Genomic DNA, 27,255 nt, shown 5'->3' with positions numbered 1-27,255 from the left:
GGACTAGGTGGCCTTTATAGGTCCCTGCCCACCCAAACCATTCTGTGATTCGATGATTCTATGGAAAGCTAAGCAATAAGGATGAATTTCTCAAGGCTGCAAAGAAAAGGGCATCAGTGCCGAGACGAGGATGGCAAGTCTCTCACTCCCAGTGCCAAACTCAGTGTTTCTCACCCCGCTGTCCCTTAAGGAACATTTTTAATTCTGACAAGCTGAACAGGCAGAGAGCTCTGGGCTGGCTATTCAGAAACATGAAAAGCAAGAGACAAGCGTTAGGATTCGTAAGGACAGCGAAACACCATTCCCTTCTCACGCAAGCCAGCCCTTTTTTTTTGTCAGAAACTGGGCCCAGGCTGCTGACAGAACAATTACTGAAAGTAATTATTTTCTCGTTGGGTAAACATTCCAGTACAATATGCAACTGTTTTTAGAGTCGGTCTACGTCCATAAATTATCTAACTGAATTAGCGCTGGCTTCCAGAAGCCCAAGCTGGTTAGCGGGGGGAAGGAGCTTGCGTTTTGGCTGAGCTGTTGTCATGAGAAGTAGCAGGGCTCTTTCTTGAGGCACAAGGACACAATCTTGGCCGGGGTCCAGTGCTAGGCTACAATCGGAATTCATTAATCATGATCAAGTGGGAGGCAAATCTTTTGATTTCTTGGCAACAAGCAGCACAAACACCAGATGCTTTCCAGCAGAACATGCATGGACTGAAAGAAACACCCTTCCTGGTCCTTTTTAGGGAGATCAGAGTCCCAGAGAAAACTTGTGAAGTTGGTTCCACGCTTTAGATAAAAATCTTTCACTTCACCTTTGCGATATGGCTTTGTGCCCAAAGAGACAAATCCATCCTTGCTGGTCTCTGCTTTGTTTGTATATAAAAAAACCTACCTGGATGATTCAGGCAAATCAGACCTACCAGAAATGGCCCTTACGACAAATTGAACATGTACATGCAGTGACACTGAAAAGTCATAGCTATTGTTCTGCCACAGGATTTTGATAACCTCTTCCAGGAAATCTGGAATTCAGCCCCTGTCTGTTGTCTTCTGTATCGCCTCACCGCACCCTCGGCTGTGCATCTGATCAGTGCTATTCTTAATTTCACTGCTCAGTGCCTATGGAGCTTTTCCCACACTATCCCATCTAAACCTAATAAGCTCCCAGTCAACACACTCAGGGATCTCTGTCCTTTCTGCTTCCTTCTGCAGTGATGTTTGTCACTGAGGCTCTCAGGTGCCATTCAGTTTTTATAGGACGAGCTCATGCCTTTCTGAGAAGCAGCCAAAAAACTCCATGAGAAAAAATCACCCAGTCAAGTCTCAATTATCATCCAGATTGCAAATTAACACCATTCTGCCATTTTCGGGGCACTACCCAGCTGTGGCACTGTGTTATGGTTCTTCTCCCCAGTGACATGAAGCACCAGCACTGTCCAGGCCAAAGCCTCACCCTATTGCTCTAGAGGAATCTATTTCTTTGTTTTTCAAAGGTAAATACCCAATTATGGTCTTAAAACCTGAAATATATGTTTTGTATGGCCTCTTTTAGGACTCCCTTCGTCTCCTCTCTCCTGCATAATCGGGAACTGACTGTAGCTTGTTACTTTTACCATGTTTCACATTTTTTTTGACTCAGCAAGGATAAGTTCTTAGCTATGAATTCACAGCAGTGCAGAATCATAGAATCATGGAATGGTTTGGGTTGGAAGGGACCTTCAAGATCATCCAGTTCCAACACCCCTGCCATGGGCAGAGACACCCTCCACTACACCAGGTTGCTCAAAGCCTCATCCAACCTGGCCTTGAACACTTCCAGGGATGGGGCAGCCACAGGTTCTCTAGGCAACCTGTGCCAGTGTTTCACCACCCTCAGTGTAAAAAATTTCTTCCTTAGATCTCATTGAAATCTCCCCTCTTTCAGTTTAAAGCCATTGCCCCGTGTCCTGTCACTACATGCCCTTGTCCAAAGCCCCTCTCCAGCTTTCTTGTAGCCCCTTTAGGTACTAGAAGGCTGCTAGAAGTTCTCCCCAGAGCCTTCTCTTCTCCAGGCTGAACAGCCCCAACTCTCTCAGCCTGTCTCCATAGCAGAGGTGCTCCAGCCCTTGCATCATCTTTGTGGCCTCGTCTGGACCCACTCCAACAGCTCCATGTCCTTCTTACGTTGGAGGTCCCAGAGCTGAATGCAGCACTGCAGGTGGGGTCTCACAAGAGCAGAGCAGAGGGGCAGAATCCCCTCCCTCGACCTGCTGCCTATACTGCTTTGGATGCAGCTCAGGACACGGTTGGCTTTCTGGGCTGCCAGCGCACATTGCCGCCTCATGTTGAGTTTCTCATCAACCAGCACCCCCAAGTCCTTCTCCTCCGTGCTGCTCTCAATCCATTCTCCGCCCAGCCTGTACTTGTGCTTGGGATTGCCCGGACCCACGTGCAGGACCTTGCACTTGGCCTTGTTGAACTTCATGAGGTTCTCACAGGTCCACCTCTCCAGCCTGTCCAGGTCCCTCTGGATGGCATCCCTTCCCTCCAGCATGTCCACAACACCACACAGTTGGTGTCATCAGCAAATGCGCTGAGGGTGCACTTGATCCCACTGTCCATGTCACTGGCACCAGCCCAGATACTGACCCTTGAGTGTAGTTTTGACGTTGCTGTGGAATGGAGTGTGTAGCTAATGACTCACCCCAAAAGGCCAGAAAAGAAACAGATGACAATTCTGCCATTTAAATGACAATATTTTGGCTGCAGCGTGGACACCCTGTTATGATGAACAGGAGAGTTCTCACCTCTCTATGGACCAGAAATCAAGTGTAGAGTGAGGTCCAGCTCAGAGGAGATTTTAACCAGGTTCAAGAGCTAGGAAAAAAATTATTTTTTCATTACCTCTTGAATTCTACAAAATTTAACCTGATGTTAGGCAGATTAACTTGGATTCAAAGAAGTAGCCAGTGACTAGTCTTACACATTGCTTTGATGATGGTGTAAGGTATTCCTTTGATGTAATCTTGTTTATTTACAAAGAATTTTCTACAAATCTGGTTTTCTTCAACACAGCAGAACTCAAATGGAAAGAACGGTTTGTTGGCTCACAGCTTTCCAGCCAATCTGTTGGCCTTCAAGTGCTCTCTCGAGTCCTTCTCTCTCAGCCATCACTTTGGCTTCGGCTGGTTTTCTGCTGGTTCTGCTGCATCTTTTCACACATGCTCATAACCTCAAGAAAATACTCGTTCCTCCCCATAACGTCACAAGTTCTTAGAGAACTCGACCTATGAGGAGCGGCTGAGGGAGCTGGGACTGTTTAGTCTGGAGAAGAGGAGGCTCAGGGGGGACCTTATCGCTCTCTACAATTACCTGAAAGGAAGTTGTAGGGAGATGGGGGTCGGTCTCTTCTCCCACGTTATGAATGACAGGACGAGAGGGAATGGCCTCAAGTTGCACCAGGGGAAATTTAGGTTAGATATCAGGAAGAATTTCTTTACAGAGAGGGTTGTGAAGTATTGGAACAGGCTGCCCAGGGAGGTGGTGGAGTCCCCATCCCTGGAGATGTTTAAAAAACGTGTAGATTTGGTGTTGAGGAACATGGTTTAGGGACCCTGACAGTGCAGGGTGAATGGTTGGACTCGATGATCTTGAAGGTCTCTTCCAACCAGATGACTCTATGATTCTATGATTCTATATGCATTCAGACTGCAGCAAAACTCATTTCCTCTCCCAGACTACCTTTGCAAACCCCTGTATTTTTGGGAAATCACTCCTATTGTTTTAGGAATCTCATTTTAGATAGATGTCATTACTTCTGACATTCATTTTACATGAAGAGTGGTTGTTATGCCCTTGAGCTCCAAGAATTCATCTAAGCTGAAGAATAACTATACCTAACACTGCCTGGGGGGGCAGAGATTGTTATCTTGGTTCTCTGTTCTGCTTTACAACCCCGTACACTGGTCAAGCAGGGTCTGCCTGAGCCTGTAGGCTGCAGTGAGGTAGATCATCTTGCATAGCATTCACATGAGACTCCCTAGCTCAACCAACTAGACGTTCACTCACAGTTGGCTGAGCATGGCCTTCATCAGCCATCCAAAACAAAGCTTGGCATCAAGTGGGGCACTCTGACCACTTTGCCATTGTGCTACTATTGATAGACACCCTACGCCTGCCCAAGCCACCCATTAGCTGCTGCTGCCACCTCCACCGAATGCCTACACTTGAGGAACACTCAAGCATGAAAGATGGTTGTGCTGTTTCTACTGCAGTGTCCAGGTTTTGGCTGGGACAAGAGTTAGTTTTTGTTTTTAGCAGATAGAAGAGCTCTGTCTTTGGATTTAGTTGGGGCTTCACCATGAGAAGAATGCTGATAGCGCACTGATGTTGGTAGTTGGTGCTGAGACATCAAGGACTTCTCAGCGTCCTGTGTTTTTGCCAGTGTGCAGGAGCAAAACAGGCTGAGGAGAGCATGGCCAGGACAAAGGGTCCACAATTCCCCTTATGATTTGAACTTAGACTTAAGATTGAGGGCCAAATTCGCCAATGGAGTATTCCATATCATGCAATGTCATACCCAGTGTATACATGAGGGTTGACTGGGAAGAAGTGATTTTGCTCTTCTGGGACTCTCACTCTTGGACTCTCAGAGTTCTGTCTCTGTCTCTCTCTCTTTTCAGGCCTCTCACTCGTCCAGGATTGCGGTGTTGAGACTTATCTGTTTTGGGATCATTTGCCGGGATGGGACAGGCGTTGGTCACCAGGTGGTGAGCAATTACTCTGTGCATCACTTGTTTGTATATATTATTATACATATATTATTATTATTATTATTATTATTATTATTATTATTATTATTATTATTATTATTATTATTATTATTATTATTATTATTATTAAATTGTTCTTCTCTCAACCCATGAGTCTCCTTCCCTCTTCCCCTTTAATTCTCTTCCCCATTTCCCGGGGGTGGGGGAGGGTGAGTGAGCGGCTGTGTGGCATTTAGTTGCCAGCTGGGCGAAACCATGACATGCAGTCAGGGAGCCGGGTGAAGTGCTGAAGACCCAATCCCCAGGGAGCTGCCTAGAAGCAAAGGATGGCAGACACAATATTTAGATGGGACATTAGGAAGCATTTCTTTACTGAGAGGTGGTCAAACACTGGAACAGGCTTTCTAGAGTCCTGAATTGGACTAGATGATCGTTGTAGATCCCTTCCAACTGAAACAGTTCTCTCCTCTCCTCTCCTCTCCTCTCTTCTTTTCTCTTCTCTTCCCCATAGACCTTTAGCAGAGAAAGGTCTGCAGAGGGGACTCTGTTGGCAATGTGTCCACAGAAAAGAAGCACTATAACATCATTCGGTGAGTGGGAAGCTGGGTCAGCACCTGAAACGGCACACTTCTGTTGCTGAGTAATCATTACAGATGAGACTACACACTAGCAATTACTTTCAGCTTAAGTGATATTAAAGGGCGATCCTTGATAAACAAGCAAATCTCATAGAATTCCTTTCTCTCCCTGCAGTAATCCTCTATAATTATGGATAAATGCCAGATTTGCTAGAACACTAGGCATTAAAATATTCTCCATTGCACCAATGGATAGAGGCTCAAATCTCACTTAGGAGAAGAAAACAGTCAGCGCGCTTACTGTATCATTAGCAACTGAGAATCATTTGCATCTGGTTGTCAGCTGCATCTACAGCTCAATGCTGGAACAAGCGACTCTTAAACTCTTCAAACAAGGTTTGTCCCAGTTTTGACACTGGGTCCTGGCTGGCACAAGAGAACTCTAAACCTCACAGAAACCTTTGGGAGTCTCTACACAGTAACATTTAGCACAACCGAATAATAATATCAGGAGATCTGTTTGCAACAAGAGGCATTTTGGCAAAATATTTAGTTAAAAGCCTCAAAGAACTCTACCCAAAATGGGGCTAGAGTTTGGAAACATACTGCAGAAGGAGGGTGAGGTGGAAACTGGAAAGCTCTTTGAAGTAGTGCAGTATCCTAGGACTAGGGGACGCGGATTAAGAAATGATTCATAAAAGGCTTTTGCTCAGACACTGGGAACTTTGTGGAACACCCCAGAGGAGTGGTGGGTCCGGCAAAGTTAATCCCATTGAGAAAGAGCCTATGTGAGTGCACGACTGCTTTGCCAAATAATCACTGGGCTGGGGTAATTCCTGGGTTGATTGTTCCTGTGCACAGGGCTAATCTCAGCTCTACCAGTTATTTACTTAAAGTACAATCTGGATACTTTCCTTGTGGCTCAATTGGTTCCCAAGGTTTTTGTTGGCACAGTGAAGAGGAATCTCCTCCTCTTTGCACGTTCGGTTGGGTGAGAGTCTGTGTCAGTCCTTTTCACAGGGACTCACACAGAAACTAGGCAACGGTCAAGCTAATCCATTACCTGTTCACCAGACTCAGATTAATGATAGTATTACCAGTTTCACAAGTTACTGCACATCAGCTGAACTGAGGTGACTGCTGTGAGCCCAGGAAAAATGAGAGGTGGTATTAACACAAACGAGAAATCTCCAGGTTGGCTTTGTTCAGCCTGGAGAAGAGAAGGCTCTGCAGCGATCTTATAGCAGCCTTCCAGTACCTAAAGGGGGCCTCTGGGGTCCCCAGCATCAGAAGGACATGGAGCTGTTGGAGCGGATCCAGAGGAGGCCACAAAAATGATCCCAAAGCTGGAGCACCTCTGCTATGGAGACAGGCTGAGAGAGTTGGGGTTGTTCAGCTTGGAGAAGAGAAGGCTCCGGGGAGACCTTCCAGCAGCCTTCCAGTACCTAATGGGGCTACAAGAAAGCTGGAGAGGGGCTTTGGACAAGGGCGTGTAGTGACAGGACAAGGGGCAATGGCTTTAAACTGAAAGAGGGAAGATTTAGATTAGATATAAGGAAAAAAGTTTTTAAATGAGAATGGTGAGGCACTGGACTAGGTTGCCTAGAAAAGTTGTGGCTCCCATCCCTGGAAGTGTTCAAGGCTAGGTTGGATGAGGCTTTGAGCAACCTGATGTAGTGGAGGGTGTCTCTGCCCATGGCAGGGGCGTTGGAACTAGATGATCCTGAAGGTCCTTTCCAACCCCAAACATTCCATGATTCTATACCCTTCATCACAGAAAAAGCAAAAGGGAAGAGATCAAGCACTTACGCCTGCCGAGCCTGCTCAATGGGATCGTAGTTGTCAAGGTAGTTGAATCGGATGGTGTCTGTAGGATGCCTGTCTGATGAACGCCACGGTGGGAGCTTCTTTTTCTCCTTGTTTGTCCTCCTTCCTGGCAAAGAAAGTTTTGCCTCTGGGATGTTGCTTCTTACCGGTTGCACATCAATAACTACAAACTCATCCTTTGATGGAGTCTAACAAAAGATATTAAAAGAAGAAAATAAATTTTAGCCTATAATGAAAATGAGATTTATTTTGCTTAACTTTAGACTTCTAAGAACTGGATGTTAACTCAAAATTAGTCTCTCCAGGCTCTATTATGGTCAGTGGACAAAAATAGGCACCCTGACAGTGCACGTCATTGCCCATCTCCTAAAATCTCTAAGATGAGCTGAACTGCTTTGGAGATACACTGGCTTCTCTCTATTGACTACAGAGAGTCTACGAGGGAGTTTGGTTCAAATTAGAAGGCTGAGTTTTGAATTCAGGGCAGAAGAATACCACTCTCCCAGTCCTGCAAACCAGGCATGACATCAATGAATCTCAGGAGAAAGCAATGGCTACTGAGTAATGTTCCACCTCCCCAAAATGGCCCTCTCACCTTTGAAGAAGAGAGAAAGAGACAATGCCAAGGGCTATAATGTGCATAATGGATGTTTTTTTCCTTTCCAACTGGTAAACCGACTCCGAAATATGAGCAGGCGTGATGCTAGGTACCCCACCTCTGCTTATCAGATTATGGTAAGCTATGATATGCTCTATAAACTGGGGAAAAGAGAGGGGAACAGCCTTGAGTGCTGGAGAGGGAAATTTAGAGGATTACTCCAGAACACCCTGAAAGGATAGCGGAGTGCAACCTTGGTCATTGCTTCTCCTAACCAGTTAGATCTTCACTTCGTCTCTAACAGGGATGGATGATGGGAAAGTAGAGTGCATGGCAACACATGAGTTTATATTCTAATTTAAAATGATGTATCTATCTTCTATTTTACTAGTGGGAGATTACAGAATGATAAAGAGGCAGAGGGCTTAGGCACCCAACCAGCTCAGTTCTCCCATTAGCCCCGAACATCTCTAGAGGTGGTAGGTATGTACCTTTGGTCTCGTGATATGGAGCTCTTTCACCATCTCAATGTAATGTTTCTTCCAGATTCCTTGCTCAAAGGGGGTTGGAGAGAAGTTGATGTACCAGCCAAAACGTAGGCATTTCAGCATCCAGAGTTGATCCAGTTCAGACAGGTACTTCCAGTACCAGCTAACCTGTGAATGCCCAGTAAGTTGAAAAACTTGGAGTTTCAAGCATCTGAGATTGCAGCTAGAGACTTCTGTGCTGTGGATGCAATTCTCCTATATTCTTAAACTAGTACAGTGCTTCAGCACTGTTTATGCTCAATTTGAACCTTTCATGAAACCATTTAAACCATTCAAGGTCTTCATCACATGCTCAGTGCCTAAGTGTTACCTGATCTCCAGCATATGGTGAAATACTCCAAAATCACAGGCCAAGAGAAAGAAATTCAGCTTGTTTGGGTCAACTTCCTGCACTTCTACTCAATAAGCATATAGTAGTTGGAATAAATCCTTTCATAGAATCATAGAATGGTTTGGGTTGGAAGGGACCTCAAAGATCATCTACTTCCAACCCCCCTGCCATGGGCAGGGACACCTTCCACTACACCAGGTTGCTCAAAGCCTCATCCAACCTGGCCTTGAACACTTCCAGGGATGAGGCAGCCACAACTTCTCTGGGCAACCTGTGCCAATGTTTCACCACCCTCTGAATAAAAAATATCTCATCAAAATCTCCCCTCTTCAAGTTCAAAGTCATTGCCCCTTGTCCTACATGCCCTTGTCAAAAGTCCCTCTCCAGCTTTCCTGTAGCCTCTTTAGGTACTGGAAGGCTGCTATAAGGTCTCCAGTAGTTGGAGTAGTTGTTTCCGTAGTTTCCACTGAGAAAAATAGCATCAGTAAACTCCCGAAGTTTGATAGACCCGTTCTGAACATTTTCTTCCTACTCATGTTCTGCTTCTATACTCCATCACAGTGTTACTTTGCGTGCAATGCTTCTTCCACCTTAAGAACAAACATCATCTACTGGCACTGCCATACTTGTAATAGCAGCTAGTCAATGATATGACACAAGTGGCACTGTAAAGACCTTGCTTTCTAAGTAATTTCCTAACCTGTCTTCTCCCTGCCTGTGAATGAATAGTGTTGAGTTGCATCCATATAAAACATGAAATGCTGGAGAAAGATATTAGAGCAGGCTTGAAACAAGCTGAGATTTTGAAACATTTGTAGTATTACATGGAGTGCTATGTTAGTGCAGTAATAATGTCACCAATATCTGAACTTATTCATTCCGAACTACTTTAGGTGTCATCTCACAGCACTTTATTTCACGGAAACATATTTCTGGAGTCTTAGCCACTGTGTTCAAAAGACTGAAGCCCTACCCACTGTGCTCAAAAACACATCTGTAACTTCTCTGCTTCTCCATATCCAACATCTTACCCTCGAGCATTTTAAAGCATCTGGTTTTCTTAAAGCATCGTGTGCAGTTCTTGCAACTAGCACAAGCCAATACTTTTCAAAGCAAGTAATGATTCTGTATACAGTGCAAGGTACTTTATAAGAACGTGATTTTCCAAAAGTACCAGGCCGCCTCCTTGGGAAGAATCTGTCTCTTAAAGTGCCTCAATTTAAATGCCTTAGAGCTCAGCATCTAAAATTACTCTTTGCTTTTGTAAATCTTGGCCAGTCTGGCTTCATTTAGGATCTGTGGAAGCATTGCATTCAGTCTCATACAAGCAGCACTAAGTATTTGGCACCAGGCTGCCAAGTCAGAAGACATCCTTGTGTCATGAAGAACAGCACTGGTATGTCTTTGCTGAAAACTAGTGCCGTTTCCCTTTTTCATAACTAGCTGGACTTGACTTTCTGAACCTTAGGTACACATTGTTTTTTTTACCTGTGCACATCGACAGAGGCTCCGTGGGTCCAGGAAGGAAAAGACGTATAAAGACAGGACTCTAGGAAGCCTTGTGGTAAAATCTAGAGCCTCAATGGGAACTCGATCCTGTAGCTGCTTGGCACAGAATTTCTGCTGTGATGGGGAACAGCGTTCCAACAGGTCCTCCAGGATCCTCCGCCTCTGACCATCTGTCCACTTGTCAAACTGAAAAAAGGAGTTTCAGGTTCTGAGAAACCGGAGATTCAGCTTCTTAAAATAAAGCACACATTTAAAGCAAAGGAAAATGCATGAGCAGCAGCTTCTGGTGACTCATTCTAAGAGCAAAGCACGTAGGAACTGGGAACAAATGGAGAGGCTACATTAAAAGAAACTCTGAAGCCACGTAACGTATGATTTATAACCCTCAAAGGATCCAGGATGGCCTAGTCCAGGACACGTTCATGCTCACAAGACTCTGCTCCTTGGACCGGTTCTGAGACTTGGCTTCCCTCATGGAAAGGTGGAGACTCAGATGTGTGTTTACAGGATCAAGTCTCAAACAATAATAAGTTTACTGCTGCTTCCTTGTCTATTCTGACATATATATAGTCCCCACTACTGCAGTATTTTGAGTGCTTCACAATTTAGAAAGTATTTATTCTCACAATCCCACTGCACAGGAGAGAAATCCCCACTACAGAGAAGTGGAGCAAAGAGAAGCTAAATCAGCTGCCCATGTCTCACAAGGAAAATCTGCAGAGCAGATCTGGTAGCACAGTAACCCAGGATTTTTCACAGTATTTCTGTGCTTATGACAGGTATCTAAAGAGGAAAATTAAAATGGTTGTGGGAAGAAATGAGCACTTAGGTAACCACACAAGCATGTATCACACTGCTACGATGGCAATGACAACATCGCATCGAGGGGAGTGGGGCAGAGCTTTGTAAACAGAGTGGGAGCAATGGTGGCGGTAGCTGGTGTTTAACTTGTGTTGATAGGAGAGGATGGAAAAGGCCCCGTCAGCAGGAATCTCCTGGGAGGAGACTGACCTCATCGCCACAATCTGTGCAATCTGTCTCAAAACCTGCAAGAGCAGTCCTGGCTGCGAGGGCAGTGCAGAGTGCTAGGAGGAGGAAATCATAGAATCATGGAATGGTTTGGGTTGGAAGGGACCTCAAAGATCACTTAGTTCCAACCCCCCTGCCATGGACAGGGACAGCCTCCACTGCACCAGGTTGCTCAAAGCCTCATCCAACCTGGCCTTGAACACTTCTGGGGATGGGGCAGCCACAACTTTTCTGGGAAACCTGTTCCAGTGTTTCACCACCCTCAGAGGGAAGAATTTCTTCCATAGATCTCATCGAAATCTCCCCTCTTTCAGTTTAAAGCCATTGCCGCTTGTCCTGTCACTACACGTCCTTGTCCAAAGCCCCTCTCCAGCTTTCTTGTAGCCCCTTTAGGTACAGGAAGGTTGCTGGAAGGTCTCCTTGGAGCCTTCTCTTCTCCAGGCTGAACAGGACCATGGTGGCTACAGGCAGGAGCAGCAGGAATCACTGGTCGGAACTGCAGGCAGCAGAATGGCACGGTTAAAGATGGTTTTCCAGAGACGAAATATGGATTTTGAAGTCCTGCTTCATTCTCTTTCCTAGCACAGCAAGAGCAGCCTCAACCCAAACTTACCATTTTTTCAAAGGGAAAACTGAACTGTTTGGGGAATTCCCCTGTCTGGGGAATGCTGGTTTCCTCTGTTTCTTTCTCATGCGTTGGCTATCCTCAACACATACGCTCTGCTTTCACAGGACTCTTTCCTGAAGCCAGCTTTCCACCGCTGACAACTTGCTCTCCACAGGTCAAATCACAGCACATTCATTTTTGCATTTAACCTCAGGGGCATTTGAAGTCCTTATTTAAATGTGACCTCTTAAAAAAAAAAAAAAAAAAAAAGAAGAAGAAGAAAAACCATGCATTTCTTCCAATTTATTTTTTTTAATTATTGTGGGTAAATGGTTTAACGTCCGATATCCCTTCCTCTCCCTTTTAGAACAAAACAGATAAGAAATTCAGATTTTTTTTCTCTCTGCTCCCCCCCAAAAAATCTATAGTCAAGTGGGGGATTGGCAGAATAATAATTTAAAATATACTGTGCAGATGAAAGGTAATTGAGAAGTAATTTCTTTCCAGATTATTTTAAAGAACCCTTTGTTTCTTTCTTTCTTTTTACATGGCTCTATTTAATTCCAGTGCTGGAGAATGAACTCTAAGAAGTAAATAGCTCTTCTCCTTCTCGCAAACACTTCTGCAAGACCTTCAAGGTCAGCAAGAAGAAAGGGTGGAATTGGCATTCCTGAGATCCCGGAGACAATAAGCTAAATCGAAGAAAGCTCCCAAATGTCCGTGTCTTTTCAGCCACAGCCAGTGAATTAAGGAATACACCCTTTCCCTCCCATCCCCATTTTCCATATAACTTTCTCCTCTAATGATGTTTAGCAGAGTACTAAGGAAAAACTGAAGCAGGACCTTTGGATTTAGGGCTTAGAAACAAGGATAAAATCAGATAGAGGTGTACCAGGAGGTTCTGCCTGTCCCCTTCTCACCCTCAGCTCGCTATGAAAGGTTTTCTCCAGCACATGGTGAAGGGGGGAAGCTTCTGCTGCGCACACTTCCCATTCATGATCGCAGCTACATCCTCTTCTCATTAAAACAATCCGCAATCGCTCATTTGCAAAGACAAATTTCTCCCAATAGGCTCCAGAGACAAGGAGGTAACTTGCTTGCTCACTTCCACACCAAGAGATTTAAGTGAATTAATCAAAGCGAATCTAACTTCTCTTTAGAAGAGAGCGAATATTTGCTCCTATTTAACTCTTTCTGTTCTGCCACTGGTTTTGCAATAAAGCAATTACTTCCAGCATCCTCAGCCTGTGCTTACACTGCAAAGGAAACTCCATTTAAACCAGCACCATGCAGCCAAGCGCATGGGAACCCGCAGCTTCTTCTCCACTGCATTCAGCAGCAGCCAAGTAGTTAAGCAGGCATAATTTGTCTCTTTTCCAGTATTAACAAGCATGTCCCCATGCTACATTTGGCTGCCTTTCTCCACAGTTCCTCCCCTTGCATCTGATTACAGTAACCCAACCAGTTGGACCGGATTCCCCTTTTCTAGGTGCTGCACCTTCTCTACCTGCAGCAAGGAACATTTTTTGGTTGGTTTGGAGTTTTTTTCTCCCTTTTCTGTGCCTTTCTCTGAGCCCTGGCGAACAATGACTCCCCAGGGACTGTATGACATAAGGCTACGCTGGCAATGCAGAGGGCTCGGTCCTTCCTCCTGCGATCAGTTTACAATTAATCCATGACTGCACACACACAAATAACGCAGCCTGACACTAAGGGGAGAGCCCAGGACCTCAGCGCCAAAATCCAGAGGCTTTGCTGCTGAACCTAGAAGAGGCCCCTCTCTGCTGTAGGAGCCGGGTTATTTTACTGACTTGAACTACCCACTGAAATGGGACGTAATCCTCATCTCCAAACCAGTGTGTCGACATGAGTTCACAGGGTTACAGCCACACGCAGGCATCCCTGTGCTCTGCAAACGTAGGACCGAATTCTCCAGTCAATGAGGCTCTTTTGCAGAATGGCTTGCGAGAGGATGGAGATGATTCACCCAGGGAGAAGCAATTTTCCCCTCCCTCCCCAGCCATCTTCTCACATTTCTGATGAGGGGTTTTGTTGGAGACTCAGGACCTGGGTGAGAAGAGAAGAGATGAAGCAGACAGGCACCTGGTATTCATAAGATATACCAGTCTATCCCACAAAATCCTAAACATCTCTGCTGCCAAGCTGCTCCTTGTCAGCGATTAGCAACTAGCCACTAGGATCTGTTCTTTTTTTTCTGCTTTCACCACTGTAGTTAAACAATTAAACCTGAAATTTTGCAAGAGTAGACTCCTGGGAAGACTGCTGAGGAAGGGAAGCCAGCAGCCTGGTGACAAGAAGCACCTCTGAGCTGGAGCCATTGCTCCTGGACCTTGGCACCTAGCATGGGGTCAGCTCCTGGGTAAAGAGGTGTCTATAGGTGGGGGTCTGCTGTGATTAGGGATGGAGTTCTGCTGCCCAAACACGAGCGCCCTTTGCTGTGGAGTATCCTGCAAAGCCTAGAGCTGCCACTCCAAGGGTGACAGTTGTCTGCAAGTCATAGAATCACAGAATCATAGAATGGTTTGAGTTGGAAGGGACCTTCAAGATCATCCAGTTCCAACACCCCTGCCATGGGCAGGGACACCCTCCCCTACACCAGGTTGCTCAAAGCCTCATCCAACCTGGCCTTGAACACTTCCAGGGATGGGGCAGCCACAACTCCTCTGGGCAACCTATGCCAGTGCCTCACCACCCTCACTGTAAAAAATTTCTTCCTTAGATCTCATCAAAATCTCCCCTCTTTCAGTTTAAAGCCATTGCCTTGTGTCCTGTCACTACACGCCCTTGTCCAAAGTCCCTCTCCAGCTTTCTTGTAGCCCCGTTAGGTACTGGAAGGCTGCTCGAAGGTCTCCTCTGAGCCTTCTCTTCTCCAGGCTGAACAACCCCAACTCTCTCAGCCTGTCTTCATAGAAGAGGTGCTCCAGCTCTTGGATCATCTTTGTGGCCCTCCTCTGGACCCATTCCAACAGCTCCATGTCCTTATGTTGGGAACCTCTGCATCATATCTCTCACTCTTCAAAACAAGGTGGCTGGATCAAAACTGTATATTTGACACGGTTCCTGGCCCAGGCTAATGTCCAAATCGTGCTTGAACAACATCTGGCAGAGTGGTACCAACCCAGGCCAAATTTGTGCCAGGGAGCGTGCTAACAATTTCATAGTGTGGATGAGCAAGATGTGCTGTGTAAATTACCAGCAGAAGATGTAGCCCACAGCATCACAGAAGATGAGCTGAATCACTGTGTGGGCTCCCCTGACTTGTCTACATCTCATTGGGATATAACGGAAGCTGAGATGCTCAGATCACCTGCAGACACTGAAGCTTGGGTGTCTTAATCTACAAGTTCAACCCTAGCTTCATTGTCACCTTATTAACCTGAGTGTCAGCATGATAGCACTGAGCATTAAGGCAGAGCGAAATACTTTTATGTTTTTAAATTACTGGGAGGAAGTTTTGGCTTGCAGAACACAGCAGAAAGGGAGGCAGCACATCAAGGCATCTGCCCTGTGTGCAATACAGAATAAAAGCAACTAGAACAAACCAGAACAATTAACAGAGGGATGTTAACCCTTTCCCAGTTTAACCATCAAAAGGGTTTCAACTGAAAGAGAGCAGCACAGTTTCTCTTTTATACGTCTCTGGATAGTATTTGGGTAAAGTTGTTGGTGTGAAGGAAATTCATCGCAAATGCCTCTGGCAGAATCAAAGCCTGCAAACAGTCATGCACAAGAACAGCCGTGTAACACAGAGAGTCTCCTTTCGCCGCACATCATCGCTGCTTACACTCTGCGCAGCAATAATATTTTGCAGAGCTGAGCACAATCTGAGACAGCCAAAAAATTGTAGAGGTTCCCATTGTGCATCTCGGATACTGCAGGTGACAGCACAGCCAGTCCCATGCCCTTTGGGGCTGCCCAGCAGCGCAGAAACAGAGAAAAGAAATCCCTTCAGGTCAGCTAGTGCATTGTTTCTCAACCTGTATTTTATGGACCACACCAGCCTGGGAGGCATCAAAGATGTTTTGTGGCACAACTGGAAAAAAATAACTAAATGAAAATGCACATACATAGGCCCTGAATGCATGCAAATAAATTCAGGAAGAATAAAATAAATACTGAGCACTTAATCTTTATCTGGCTGTAAAGGAAAACCACTGTGGCAATGCCGCACGAGGCAACCTGTTCTACTTTCCCAGAAGGCTGGATGGTCCTTCGGTGCAAAAAGGTTGAGAAACACTGAGCTAGTTCATCTTCTGCCTCAAGGCAGGATCTGCTCTACCTAAACCGTTCCTGACAAGTGTTTGTCTAACCTGTTCTCGAAAGATTTCAGTGATGGAGATTCCACCCCTGACCCTTAGGCAAGCTATTCCAACAGTGAATTATCTGTAGTGTTGAATTTTGCTGGTGTCTAAATTGTGTCTCCATCATTGCAATTCAAGCCCATGATTTCTTGTCCTATCCGATGCAAACACAGAGATCAGATCATTCCCTTTCTGTTTTCAGACATCTTTTCTGTGTCATTGGGAAGAAGTTATTACGTCTTTTCTCCTTCTTCCCTACAGTAAAGGGATCGTTTTCATATTTTCTGGACCTGAGTCTGTTCTCACATGTGACTTGTTGTCAGAAATATCTCCATTAGGTCCTCAGCTTTCTCAAAATCATAGAATCATAGAATGGCATAGGCTGGAAGGGACCTTAGAGATCATCTAATCCAACCTCCTTGTCATGGGCAGGGAAGCCTCTCAACTAGATCAGGCTACTCAAGGCTCTGTCCAACCTGGCCTTGAACACCTCCAGGGAGGGGGCATCCACAACTTCTCTGGGCAATTTATTCCAAAGTCTTACTACCCTCGTACTGAAGAATTTCTTCCTAAGATCTAATCTAAATCTGTTCTCCTTCAACTTAAACCCATTTCCCCTTGTCCTATCAGTGGACACTCTTGTAAAAAGTCCCTCCCCAGCCTTCCTGTAGGTTCCCTTCAGGTATTGGAAGGCAGCTATTAGGTCCCCCTGAAGTCTTCTCTTTTCAATGCTGAACAATCCCAGCTCCTGCAACCTGTCCTCATAGCAGAGGTGCTCCAGTCCCTGGATCACCTTTGTGGCCCTCCTCTGAACACGCTCCAACAGATCTGTGTCTCTCTTATGGTGGGGACACCAGAATGCAGGGACCAGGGCTGCAGATATTTCAGACAACCCTTTGGGATACTTCCCTTTATTACAGTTATAAGACACTGCCAGCTTATATTCAGTTTGTGATCCACCATAATGCCCAGCAACCTCTTAGGCAGAACTGCTGCATACTTGAGTTTTCCCAGATCTGTAGTTTTTGTAAATGTCATTCTCACATGCAGAACTTCTCCCTTGTCCTTATCAAACTGCAGATCCTTTCATTCTGATTTCTAATCTCCAAAGTTTCCAAAATCCCTCCAAGCCTGGTATCATCTGCAGATGAGTACATACTTTCCATTCCATCATCTAGATATTACTGAAAACACTTAACAGTTCTGGACTTAGGACAGATTTCGGCTTTCTATTTTCATACAAAGCATTTACAACCACACTGAGTATGGGTTCCCAGGCATACAAACCCACCCTTCAGCAGTTTCATCTAGTCCATACTTCCTGAGAGCACTATGAGAAGGTCATGTGAATCAATGTAAAGAGTCCTGCCCAGAGCACTGTGATTTCTTGACACGGTTTCTCTCAAACTCAGAGTGCTCTAGGCTTTGCTCACCACATACTATAATGCCACAGGCTTTGAAGCGAATTAAGAGCAACTTTTGTGCTTTCTGCACCCTTTTCATTGGTGTGATGGATGACAGAAGCGCATGGAGAATTAGCTCTGAAAGAGCATGAGGAGATCTGCTGATCTAGTGTCATATGAAGGGTCAGAAATTTAACCTTTCAGAAGATGATTCAGAACTCTTATGTGTGTTTGGAGAAAGGATGTTTCCAGATTTTGGCTCTTTCAATGGAGGTTCTAATGAAAACACTTTTGCCCCTTTTTACCGGTATATCCCCATGGCATTTTAAAACATGCAACAATTTTCAAGAGACAGGTTTTAGGTCTGTCAGTTACTGACTGTCATGCTAAAAAGTGTTTTTTGAACAATAATTCAATTATTTTGTTTACTTAGTGTCCATGAAATTCCTTATTATCAAAATGCATGCATGTCAGCAAGTTATGGAAAGCATGTTTCCTATAAAGATGAAGAATCCCTATGAGCTTAAAATCAAAATACTTGTCTGTAAAGACCAGTTCACATGCAAAAAATTTCCAAGAGTAATCTATTAGACATAAAGAATAAGCATCATAGTTCAAGTAAAGTTACCGTGCAAATGCTCCTTATCCAAGAGTGCTGGTAAGGAGCATCCTTTCTATATTTCTGTTTAGCTTGTGTATCATATGTGACCACATAACTGGTTTTTTGGTTCCATTTACAAAGATGCGCACAGGGCTCAACCATACCGCTACTACGGAGCCACATTAATACATTCAGCTGATTTCGCTCATTTATTGCAATAAAGTCCCCGAGTCTACATTCCTGGTTGCACAGGAGACTGAGCAGATCACGGCTGCTTTCCCATAATGGCCTGTAAATGGATTTTCCCTATAAAAGAGAAAGCACAATGAGATATTGAAGGGGTGAGCTTAGGACAAGGGCAAATCTTGTGCCATTGCATCCTCTGCCCTCAGCTTCCTGGGTAGGTCAATTAGAGTTGTGTTCCTTTCAAGCAGCCAGCTATGACTCCCTTCACAGGCTATGGAAAGAAACAGGCATCTCTAGAGGGCTGATCTTTCATCCTACACTAAGTCAGATGAATTACCCTCTGGAAGTACCGCTTTCTCTCTGTTGACTCTACAAGGAGCTTGCGATGACCAAACCAGCCAGGCTTAAATGTTATGTTTCAGAGGTAATATACACCCGACTGGAGAAACCCCATCCCGAATCCCTAACTCGCCGTCATTTGTGGTTGGGGCAGACAAATCCTAGCTCGTGTCTTTCTGCGCTTCATTTTTTCATCTGCAAAACAGGGTGACAGCACTTTCCTGTCTCATGTTGGAGCTATGAAGGTAATGACAGGAAGAAATGGCGAGGTGCTCAATGATTACAGAATTAGGAGCCATATGTGTGCTCTTGGTAGATAACGTGTCATTTATTACAGGTTTCAAAGACCTGCTACTAGGCAATGGCAATACCTAAACATCCAGGATCTTCTTTGAAGACTTCACAGACTTTTCCCAGGGTCTCTTATCCCATTTCAGATCATTCTGATGATCAAATACGATTTCCCAAGTTCAGAGCTTAGAGAATGTGGGCATGGAGGGAATTTACACCATTACCTTCCTCAAAAGTAGAGCGGTCACAGCTCACTTTTATGAAAATAAGCCCCTCTTTCAAAATAGGACAGGTTATACCTTCCCATTATCAGTTCAGAAATCTAGCTATATTTAAATATATATTTTAAGAGAAAAGTTTACCCATTTTCCAAGCAGGGCTCTTCTTTCTTCGAATACCTATAAAACATATACATACAAAAAAAAATTGAATATTTTAAGGGGATTGAATATGTCCTAAGAAAAATACAGCTTGAAAAACAATTGGCAAAATATAAACAGAATCACTGCACGGAAGAGTTTGGAAGAAACCTGTGGAGATCCTTTAGTCCAAACTCCCTGCAGGGTCAACTAAAGCAGGTTGTTCAGGGCCACGTCCAGTTGGGCTTTGAATATCTTCTTAGATGGAGACTCCACAATCTCCATGGCATTTTTTTCTTATGTTTAAATGGAATTTCCTGGATTTCAATTTGTGGCTATCACCTGTCTTTTCACTGGATGCCACCAAGAAGGGTCTGGCTCTGCCTTCTTTACCTCCTCTCATCAGATATCTATGTACATTGAAAAGGTCCTCCAGGAACCTCTCTTCTCTAGGTTGAACAACCTCAGATCTCTCAGCTCTTCCCTATGTATCAAATTCTCCAATTCCTTAATAATTTTTGCAGACCTATGCTGGCTTTGTTCCAGTAAGTCCATGTCTGTCTTATACTGGTGAGCTCAGAAACAGACATAGCATTCCAGATTTGTCCTCACCAGTGGTGAGCAGAGGGAAAGGATCACCTCCCTTGACCTGTCACCTACACTTTTCCTACTGTAGCCCAGGATGATGGTGGCCCTCTTTGCTGGCTCATCATCAACTCGGTGTTCACCAGAACCCCCAGGTCATTGTCTCCCAAGCTGCTTTCCAGACAGTCAGTCCATTTCTCCAGCCTGTCAAGGTTCCTCTTAATCACTGAAACAACCTGCTCAAGGATGTGGTAGAGTCCCCATCGCTGCAGGTTTTCAAGACAAGGAGGCTAGATAATCTCATCTAGGCTCCCTTTCCCACAAAAGATTGGACCAGATGTTCTTTTCAGGTCGCTTCCAACCTGGGCTGTTCTATGATTTTATGATTTATGAGAGCATAAACGTCTGGTCTATCATCTACTCCTCCCAATTCTATATCGTCTGCAAACTTGCTGAGGGAGCACTCTGCTCCATCATCCAACTTGTTAATGAAGATTTTAAACAATCTTGGCCCTGATGTTGACCCTTGGTGTACTCCACTAGTGACTGGCCTCCAGCTGAACTTTATGCTGCTGATCACAATCCTTTGAGGCCAGTAAGTCAGTTAGTTTTCAGCCCACCTCACTCTCCATTCATACTTCATCAGCTTGTCTATGAGGATGTTATGGTAGACAGTATTGAAAGGCTTACTAAGGTCTAAAAATGAGTTTTCTTGGACCTCTCTTCTCTCCAGTACCACATCCCATGTGATTCTTCTGCATAGATCCCTGAAGACATCAAAGTCTGCTCTCTTGAAATACAGGGTTGTGATCCTGCTATTTGTCTTGCTCTTTCCTCTTGGTATCCTGAACTCCATCATCTTCTAGTCACTGCTGCCAACATTGTCCCTGACCTTCACATCTCCAACCAGTCCTTTGTTCTTTGTAAGTATGAAGTCCAGCTGAGCATCTTCCCTTTTTGGTTCCTTGATGACCTGTGTCAGGAAGTTATCATCAATGCACTCCTGAAACCTCCTGGATTGCATGTGCCCTGCTGCATTGCCCTTCCAGGAGATATCAGGGTGGTCAATGTTCCCCATGAGGACCAAAGCCTGTGAACATAAGGCTTTTTCCAGTTGCCTGAGGAAGGCCTTGTCTACTTTTTCCTGATCTTCTTCAACTCTACAGGCTGGTTCCTGTGGAAGGTTCCTTTCACTGAAGAAGACTCCCTACAGTTCAAGGGCTATGTGTGCACAACTGTGCAGGACAGCTCTGTAGACTGGCTCCAATGTGCTACTTATCATCTCCAGTTCTTCTCTGCAGCTGCTGCACGCACGATATGCCAGCTTAGCGCTCTGCTCTCTTGGGCATACAGTGATGCATGGTGTCTCACATGCTTTGGTGAGACCAGAAGCTGGGCTTCCCACCTCTTATTTTAGAAATTTCATTTCTCCTGAGTTGGAGACACTGGGTGCCTAAAATCTCCTAGAATGGATACAACATGAGTAGCTATCATACAGCCCTGGCAATATTAACACAGCAAGACCCTTAGGAATAAGATAATAAGACCAGCTTTTGTTCCCTAGCCACTTTACAGTGGCAACTAACAAGAAGGATGATCAGTATCAAAATACAGCGGAGGATTTATGATGCTGACCTTTATCCATAGGGAGCTAGACCTGAAAGCACTAGCACGTGGCTTCCCACTACCACAAAACTGCCTTCTATGCTCAGGATTGTGACCTGGGAAGTGAGGAAATGCTGTAGATGATTTTTCCAGAAGACAGATCAAAGAGGAAAAAGCCCAGCTTATAACTGCAGATAAAACCAGCCATTAACCACGACTAGGAAAACATGCTTGATCATTATAAACTCCAAACGTGTTACTGCTATGACAGCCTGCGAAGAAGGTTCCTGCAGAGAAAGACATTATCAGTGCTGATGTCTGGTACAGCCGTTGACAGCGTTAGCTCTGTCTCTCTCAGCAGGAGTGTCACTTGTGAAGGGTGGAAAATGTCATTTCTTTTCTTTGTATGTTGACAGTTATTATTTGCTTTATTTGCATGTGGGACACTTGGCAAAGTACAAAAAAAACAAAACACCTTAACAAGCTGAACCTGAAAAAGGATTTGCCACAAGCAAGTGATGAATAGTCAAAGACCTAAGTTTTGGGTTGGATAATTCAAGTGAAGCAAAGAGCTATTTATATAACCGAAAGCAATGTTAATGGTCTTTGATCAAAGAAAGACACATATTTGCTTTCAGCATTCTTGGAGATACATCTGAGCCAACTCTGTCAGAAAGTTTCGCCTACTCCAGGCACTTGGAAGCATTAATTAGCAACAGAATGGCCCAAAATTGGTATAATCATCCACTGCCTTAATCAAGCCCATGTTTACTGCCCTCTCCTTCAAGGCCTTGGATTTATACCTATAGTACACTGAAGCTGGCTGGCTTTGGATGCAGCCTGAAGCCTAGGTTGCTCCTGAGACCTGCCATCTCACATCCATGGCTTCAGGTGGTTTTAAATAAGCTCAAGTTCAAGGCTGCCTGGCAAATCCCTCCAGCCCTTGCTGCAAATGCCGCTGGGGGCTCTTCTACCCCACGACTGAATCACTGCCCAGCAGAAGACAAATCATCTCCCAACTTCCAGTCCTTCCTTAAAGGCAGCACAGCCCTGCAGTCAGCAGGACTGACGCTCAAGTCTATCTGGTTTTGCTGCAAGTGAGCAGGCTGCCACGTCTCCTACCTTTACTTCATCATTAGCTGTAGCACAACCTTGGCATATCTAAGACTCCACCTCTGGTTTTCTCACCATGAATGCTGCATAATTTGAGGTTTCCTAATTCTGGCTTCTTGACTTTTATCTGGCCCTGATGGTGATCCTGGCTTTAAAACAATCATGACTGTCCTGTGTCCCAGTAGTAACACCCTGGATAGTACTTTCTGCTCTGACAGCTGCTGTAAGGCCATAAAACCATAGATGGAGGCTCCAAGACTCGCGATGGACAATAGGCAGGAGAGAGCTGGGTCCTGCCAACATTGCAGACAAGCGTACTCTTAAGCATGTCTGAAAATCCAGGGAAATCTACAAGAACTACTAATGGAGTACCCCCAGGATTAGCCAAAATTAGGTGGCAAATTTATGCTACCACCTGTTCTTGAGTCTGCTCCTAACAATGGTTTAGATGGAGCTTAAACACTTCTGCCTTGGATCAGCTCTGAATTCCCACCACTCCTGCCCTTCATTGCCCATCCCACTAACAAGTACTCCTCTCACCCATCTCTTCTCTATGCTTTCGTCTTCTCACTATTTTTCATGTAACTTTTATCTATAACTCCTGCTCTCTCTTCATGCTTTCTCTTAACTCAAGATTGCAGAAATGAACAGAGATACGATTGTATGACAATGGCGCCGTCTCATTCATTAGCTCCTTATATATATCAATTGGATTATCTCGTGATTTCAGCTGTCACCAGTATTTTTGTTGCAACTATTTTCTTTCTGCTAACACTACAGGGCAGTATAGTGATATACGAAAAGGAGTTTCATGCAGGTCAATGCTTTAAAACGTGGATCAGAAACAAGCAAACACTTTTGATCATTAATTTCATCACTAAGCACAGGTCTGGGAGCTTATGGTAGGTTGTTTCCTACCTGGAACATCGTTAAGAGTTGGGAATACACAACAATCCAGTGTGAGCTCCTTAAAGTTTTGCTGCAGCCCAATACAGCATCTGCCTAAGGAGCAGAGGAGTAAGAAGGTGGGAAAGGGTGGTTCTACCCACGTACTTATTTCTAGTTAGGTCATACTTTATTGCACAGTGATGTGCATCTGTAAAAATATGTTTCAAAGGGTGTAGGAAACAGACATTAAAATGATTCAAAGGCTGGAGAATATGCCAGATTGAAAGGACTTCAAAGAGCTCAATCTGTTTAGTTTATCAAAAAAAGTTCAAGGGTTGGCTTGAAGCAGAGTAAAAGTCCTTCCACAAGGAAAAACTACTGGTTACAGAAGAGTTTAATAAGCTAGCGGGGGAAGATTTAAATGATGGAAGTTAATGCTAGAGGTATTCAGACAGGAGACAAGGTTTCATCTTTTCATGGTATAGGGGATTAATCATGAGAAAATTATTAAGGAAGTGATGAAATTTTCATTTCTTGATAACCTCAAAGGAAGTCTGGATACCTTTGTGGAAGATATATTTTAGCCAAATTCTAGTTACTGAGATTAAGACTGGGAGAACTGTGTGAAACAAGAGGGCCCAAGAAATCTCGGAAGCCAGACTACATGACGTAATGGCCCACTCTGGATTAAATTCTATGAATCACCGACAGAAATTTAAACTGAATTCTGAGGGAGGAAATATGTTCCCAGTGATATATGAGCCAAAAACCCCTCAGTTACGTTAGCAGATCCCAGATTTAGTATACAGAGTGGGAGGTTAGGAAATGCATCTCGTTATTTATAAATTGAGTGCATCATTTCAGTTTCCAGAATATCAAGCTAGCCTCATCACTGCTAGGCTGAGCAGAGAAGCCAGGGCATGGGTACAAAAGCCTTTCCTACGAGCTGAGATGGAGCACACCAGACACTCGGAATCTTAAACTGACACTCAGTTTGTTGTGGGGTTAAACCAAAGTCTTCTGGGACAGAAAAAGAATGATTTGGCACCTTTTACTAAGAAACGAATACACATTTTTTGTTTAAAGACAACTGACTTAGCAAAATAACAATACTCAAACTAAATACTTGTATGCTTTCAACAACGTACATTAGAACCTTCAGTTTTTTCATAACATACTAGGATTTATATATACATATACATAATAAAGACTGCACGTGTGTTTGATATATACATACTTCTAACAGTAAACAAGATCTTTAAGTTCTTATTGCATTACTCATGAGCTACACAGGCAAAAACATAAGTTAAATTTTTCTAGGACTGGAGAATTTGCGAAGCAAACCTTAGAATTTGTCTTGGGATTTGAGAATCTTCAAAACCCGACTGGACAAGATCCTGAGCAAGGGCTTTACCTGACTCTGCCATGAGGGCTTGGACTAGATGATCTCCACGAGTCCCTTCCAACCTCAACAATTCTGTGATTCTATGAATTTCACCCATTTGTGCAGAACTTGCCTTGCCATTCATGAGTTGATGGTTCAGCGGAGTCCATGTGCTCATCTTGGTCTGTAGCTTGGGGCCATCCATATTTCTAGGAGGTGCAAATGCCATAGATGTGGGAGATGGTGGGTCCTCTGATGTCTTGTCAGCACCAATGGCTACAACAACTGAACAGAGCAAAGACCAACATTATTTCTGTGCTACAAGTAAAATTATTTGAACATCAGTTAGCGTACAGCCTTTTATTTTATGTACCCACAGTAACCGTGGTGGTAAAGGCCAGATTTCCTGATGAAACCTCAGTTCACTAATATAATATAAATACTTAATAATTAAGCAGGTCTTCCCCATCACAATTATTATTGAATGTGCCTTTGATTTTTGCTGCATAAAAGATCACAAGGATATCTGCAGCAAGCTCAAAAGTAGACAAAATGTCTTTTTCCAGTTGTTGGCACTGAAAATTGCAGATAACTTGTGTAGCTACTTAAGTGACATTCGCAGGGTTTTTCCTGGTTTTGATGGGTGTATAATGCCAAGTCTCAAAGGGCCAATTTGTTTCTGTAATACTTAACTGAAAGAATCAAATCCAGAATAGTTCCAAATTGACTGAAATCTCTCCCAGTTCTGTGTTCAGGCAGATTGATTTGATGGATTGGACTGACTGTGCTGCTCTGTTAAATAAAAATTCCTGCAGGAAGTAAATAGGACATTTAACAAAATTTTCCCTTCCCTTTTGTGGCATCAAATAACTGGACCACATTCAGACAAAGCCATTTCTTCATAAATTTTTGCCTAAACATAGGAAAAGCTTTTTTTCCTTCATCTTCTATCCTGCAGCTGCATTCAGCAGGATAATGTCATTGCTCACCTCAGGCATCCAATTTCCAGACTGGAGGCTTAAGCTGCAGCAGCCTGAAAACCAACCCATTTCTCTACCACATCAAAAAATATCTCTGTTCCCTGCATATAGTTATTAGGCAATTTTTCCGTAAACACTTCAGATTGCTTTAAAGCTTCATGATGGTGAGATGAATAATAGGATTTTTGGAAAGAAAGAAAAGGCAACTCCACTAAGTAACTCCAATATTGTATTGCCAGCCTGCCCTGAACCCAAGCACCTCAAAACCCACCCAGCAAAAGGACCTTTCTGGCTAATACAGCTCTGAGGCTCTCAAGACACATCTTCGTGAAAGCCCAGTCCTCAATTCCTCACCCAGAAAAATTAGAATCACAGAATGGTTTGGGTTGGAAGGGACCTCCCAGCCCCACTGCCATGTGCAGGGACACCTTCCACTACACCAGGTTGCTCAAAGCCTCATCCAACCTGGCCTTGAGCACTTCCAGGGATGGGGCAGACACAACTTCTCTGGGCAACCTGTGCCAGTGCCTCACCATTCTCATTATAAAAAATTTTTTCCTTGTCCTATCACTACATGCCCTTGTCCAAAGCCCCTCTCCAGCTTCCTTGTAGCCCCTTTAGGTACTGGAAGGCTGCTGGAAGGTCTCCCCAGAGCCTTCTCTTCTCCAGGCTGAACAGTCCCAACTCTCTCAGCCTTTCTCCATAGCAGAGGTGCTCCAGCCCTCGCATCATCTTCGTGGCCTCCTGTGAACCCGCTCCAGCAGCTCCATGTCCTTCTGATGTTGGGGACCCCAGAGCTGAACACAGCACTGCAGGGGGGGTCTCCTGACCTGCTCCCTCGACCTGCTGCCCACGCTGCTTTGGATGCAGCCCAGGACACAGTTGGCTTTCCGGGCTGCCAGTGCACATTGCCGGCTCATGTTGAGCTTCTCATTGACCAGCACCCCCAAGTTCTTCTCCTCAGGGCTGCCCTCAATCCCGTCTCCGCCCAGTCTGTACTTGTGTTTGGGATTGCCTCGTCTGAATCAATTCCCTGTCTAAATCAATGGAAGATTAATTTTCAAAACCCACTGCAGGATCTGTCTGGGCACATCACCTTTTTCATTAGTTTTTCCTCTCTTTCTTTCTCAAATTATTATGGAATCAAAGAAGTATAAAGAAAAAATGAAAAATCTGTTATATCTTGCCTTCTGCATCTGGTGATGTAATATGGTCTGTGGTTAGAAAATAAATTCATTACAAGAGTCTGAGCTTTTTCTCCTTTTTTTTTTTTTTTGCTAAAGATCCTTAAATAACTTATTGTCCCCAAACAGCAATTTTAACTTCCCACAGACAAGCCACTGAAAGCTAAAAGACTTGTTAAGATTTCAAAGCCTCACATTCTGTAGTTGGCCAATGTTAGAGGCTTCTTGTGTAACCGAGTA

At 44.4% G+C, this 27,255-nt stretch overlaps 1 protein-coding gene across 1 annotated transcript in view; it reads right to left on the bottom strand.

Moving 5' to 3' along the window:
• Nucleotides 1–25,080, bottom strand: part of FBXO16 (F-box protein 16) — a 37,275-nt gene extending 12,195 nt beyond the window's left edge. The window contains exons 1-5 of the mRNA XM_086624352.1: nt 24,985–25,080; nt 19,280–19,315; nt 10,119–10,325; nt 8,243–8,407; nt 7,136–7,341 (exon numbers count right to left, since the gene is read on the bottom strand). Coding sequence (XP_086480478.1) covers nt 7,136–7,341; nt 8,243–8,407; nt 10,119–10,325; nt 19,280–19,315; nt 24,985–25,080 — 710 coding nt within the window. The remainder of the gene's footprint in view (nt 1–7,135; nt 7,342–8,242; nt 8,408–10,118; nt 10,326–19,279; nt 19,316–24,984) is intronic.
• Nucleotides 25,081–27,255: the final 2,175 nt, after the last annotated feature.

The sequence above is a fragment of the Tauraco erythrolophus genome, chromosome 2, assembly GCF_009769465.1.
Source record: "Tauraco erythrolophus isolate bTauEry1 chromosome 2, bTauEry1.pri, whole genome shotgun sequence".
Lineage (NCBI taxonomy): Eukaryota > Metazoa > Chordata > Aves > Musophagiformes > Musophagidae > Tauraco > Tauraco erythrolophus.
This window is presented reverse-complemented; position numbering and strand designations above follow the sequence as displayed.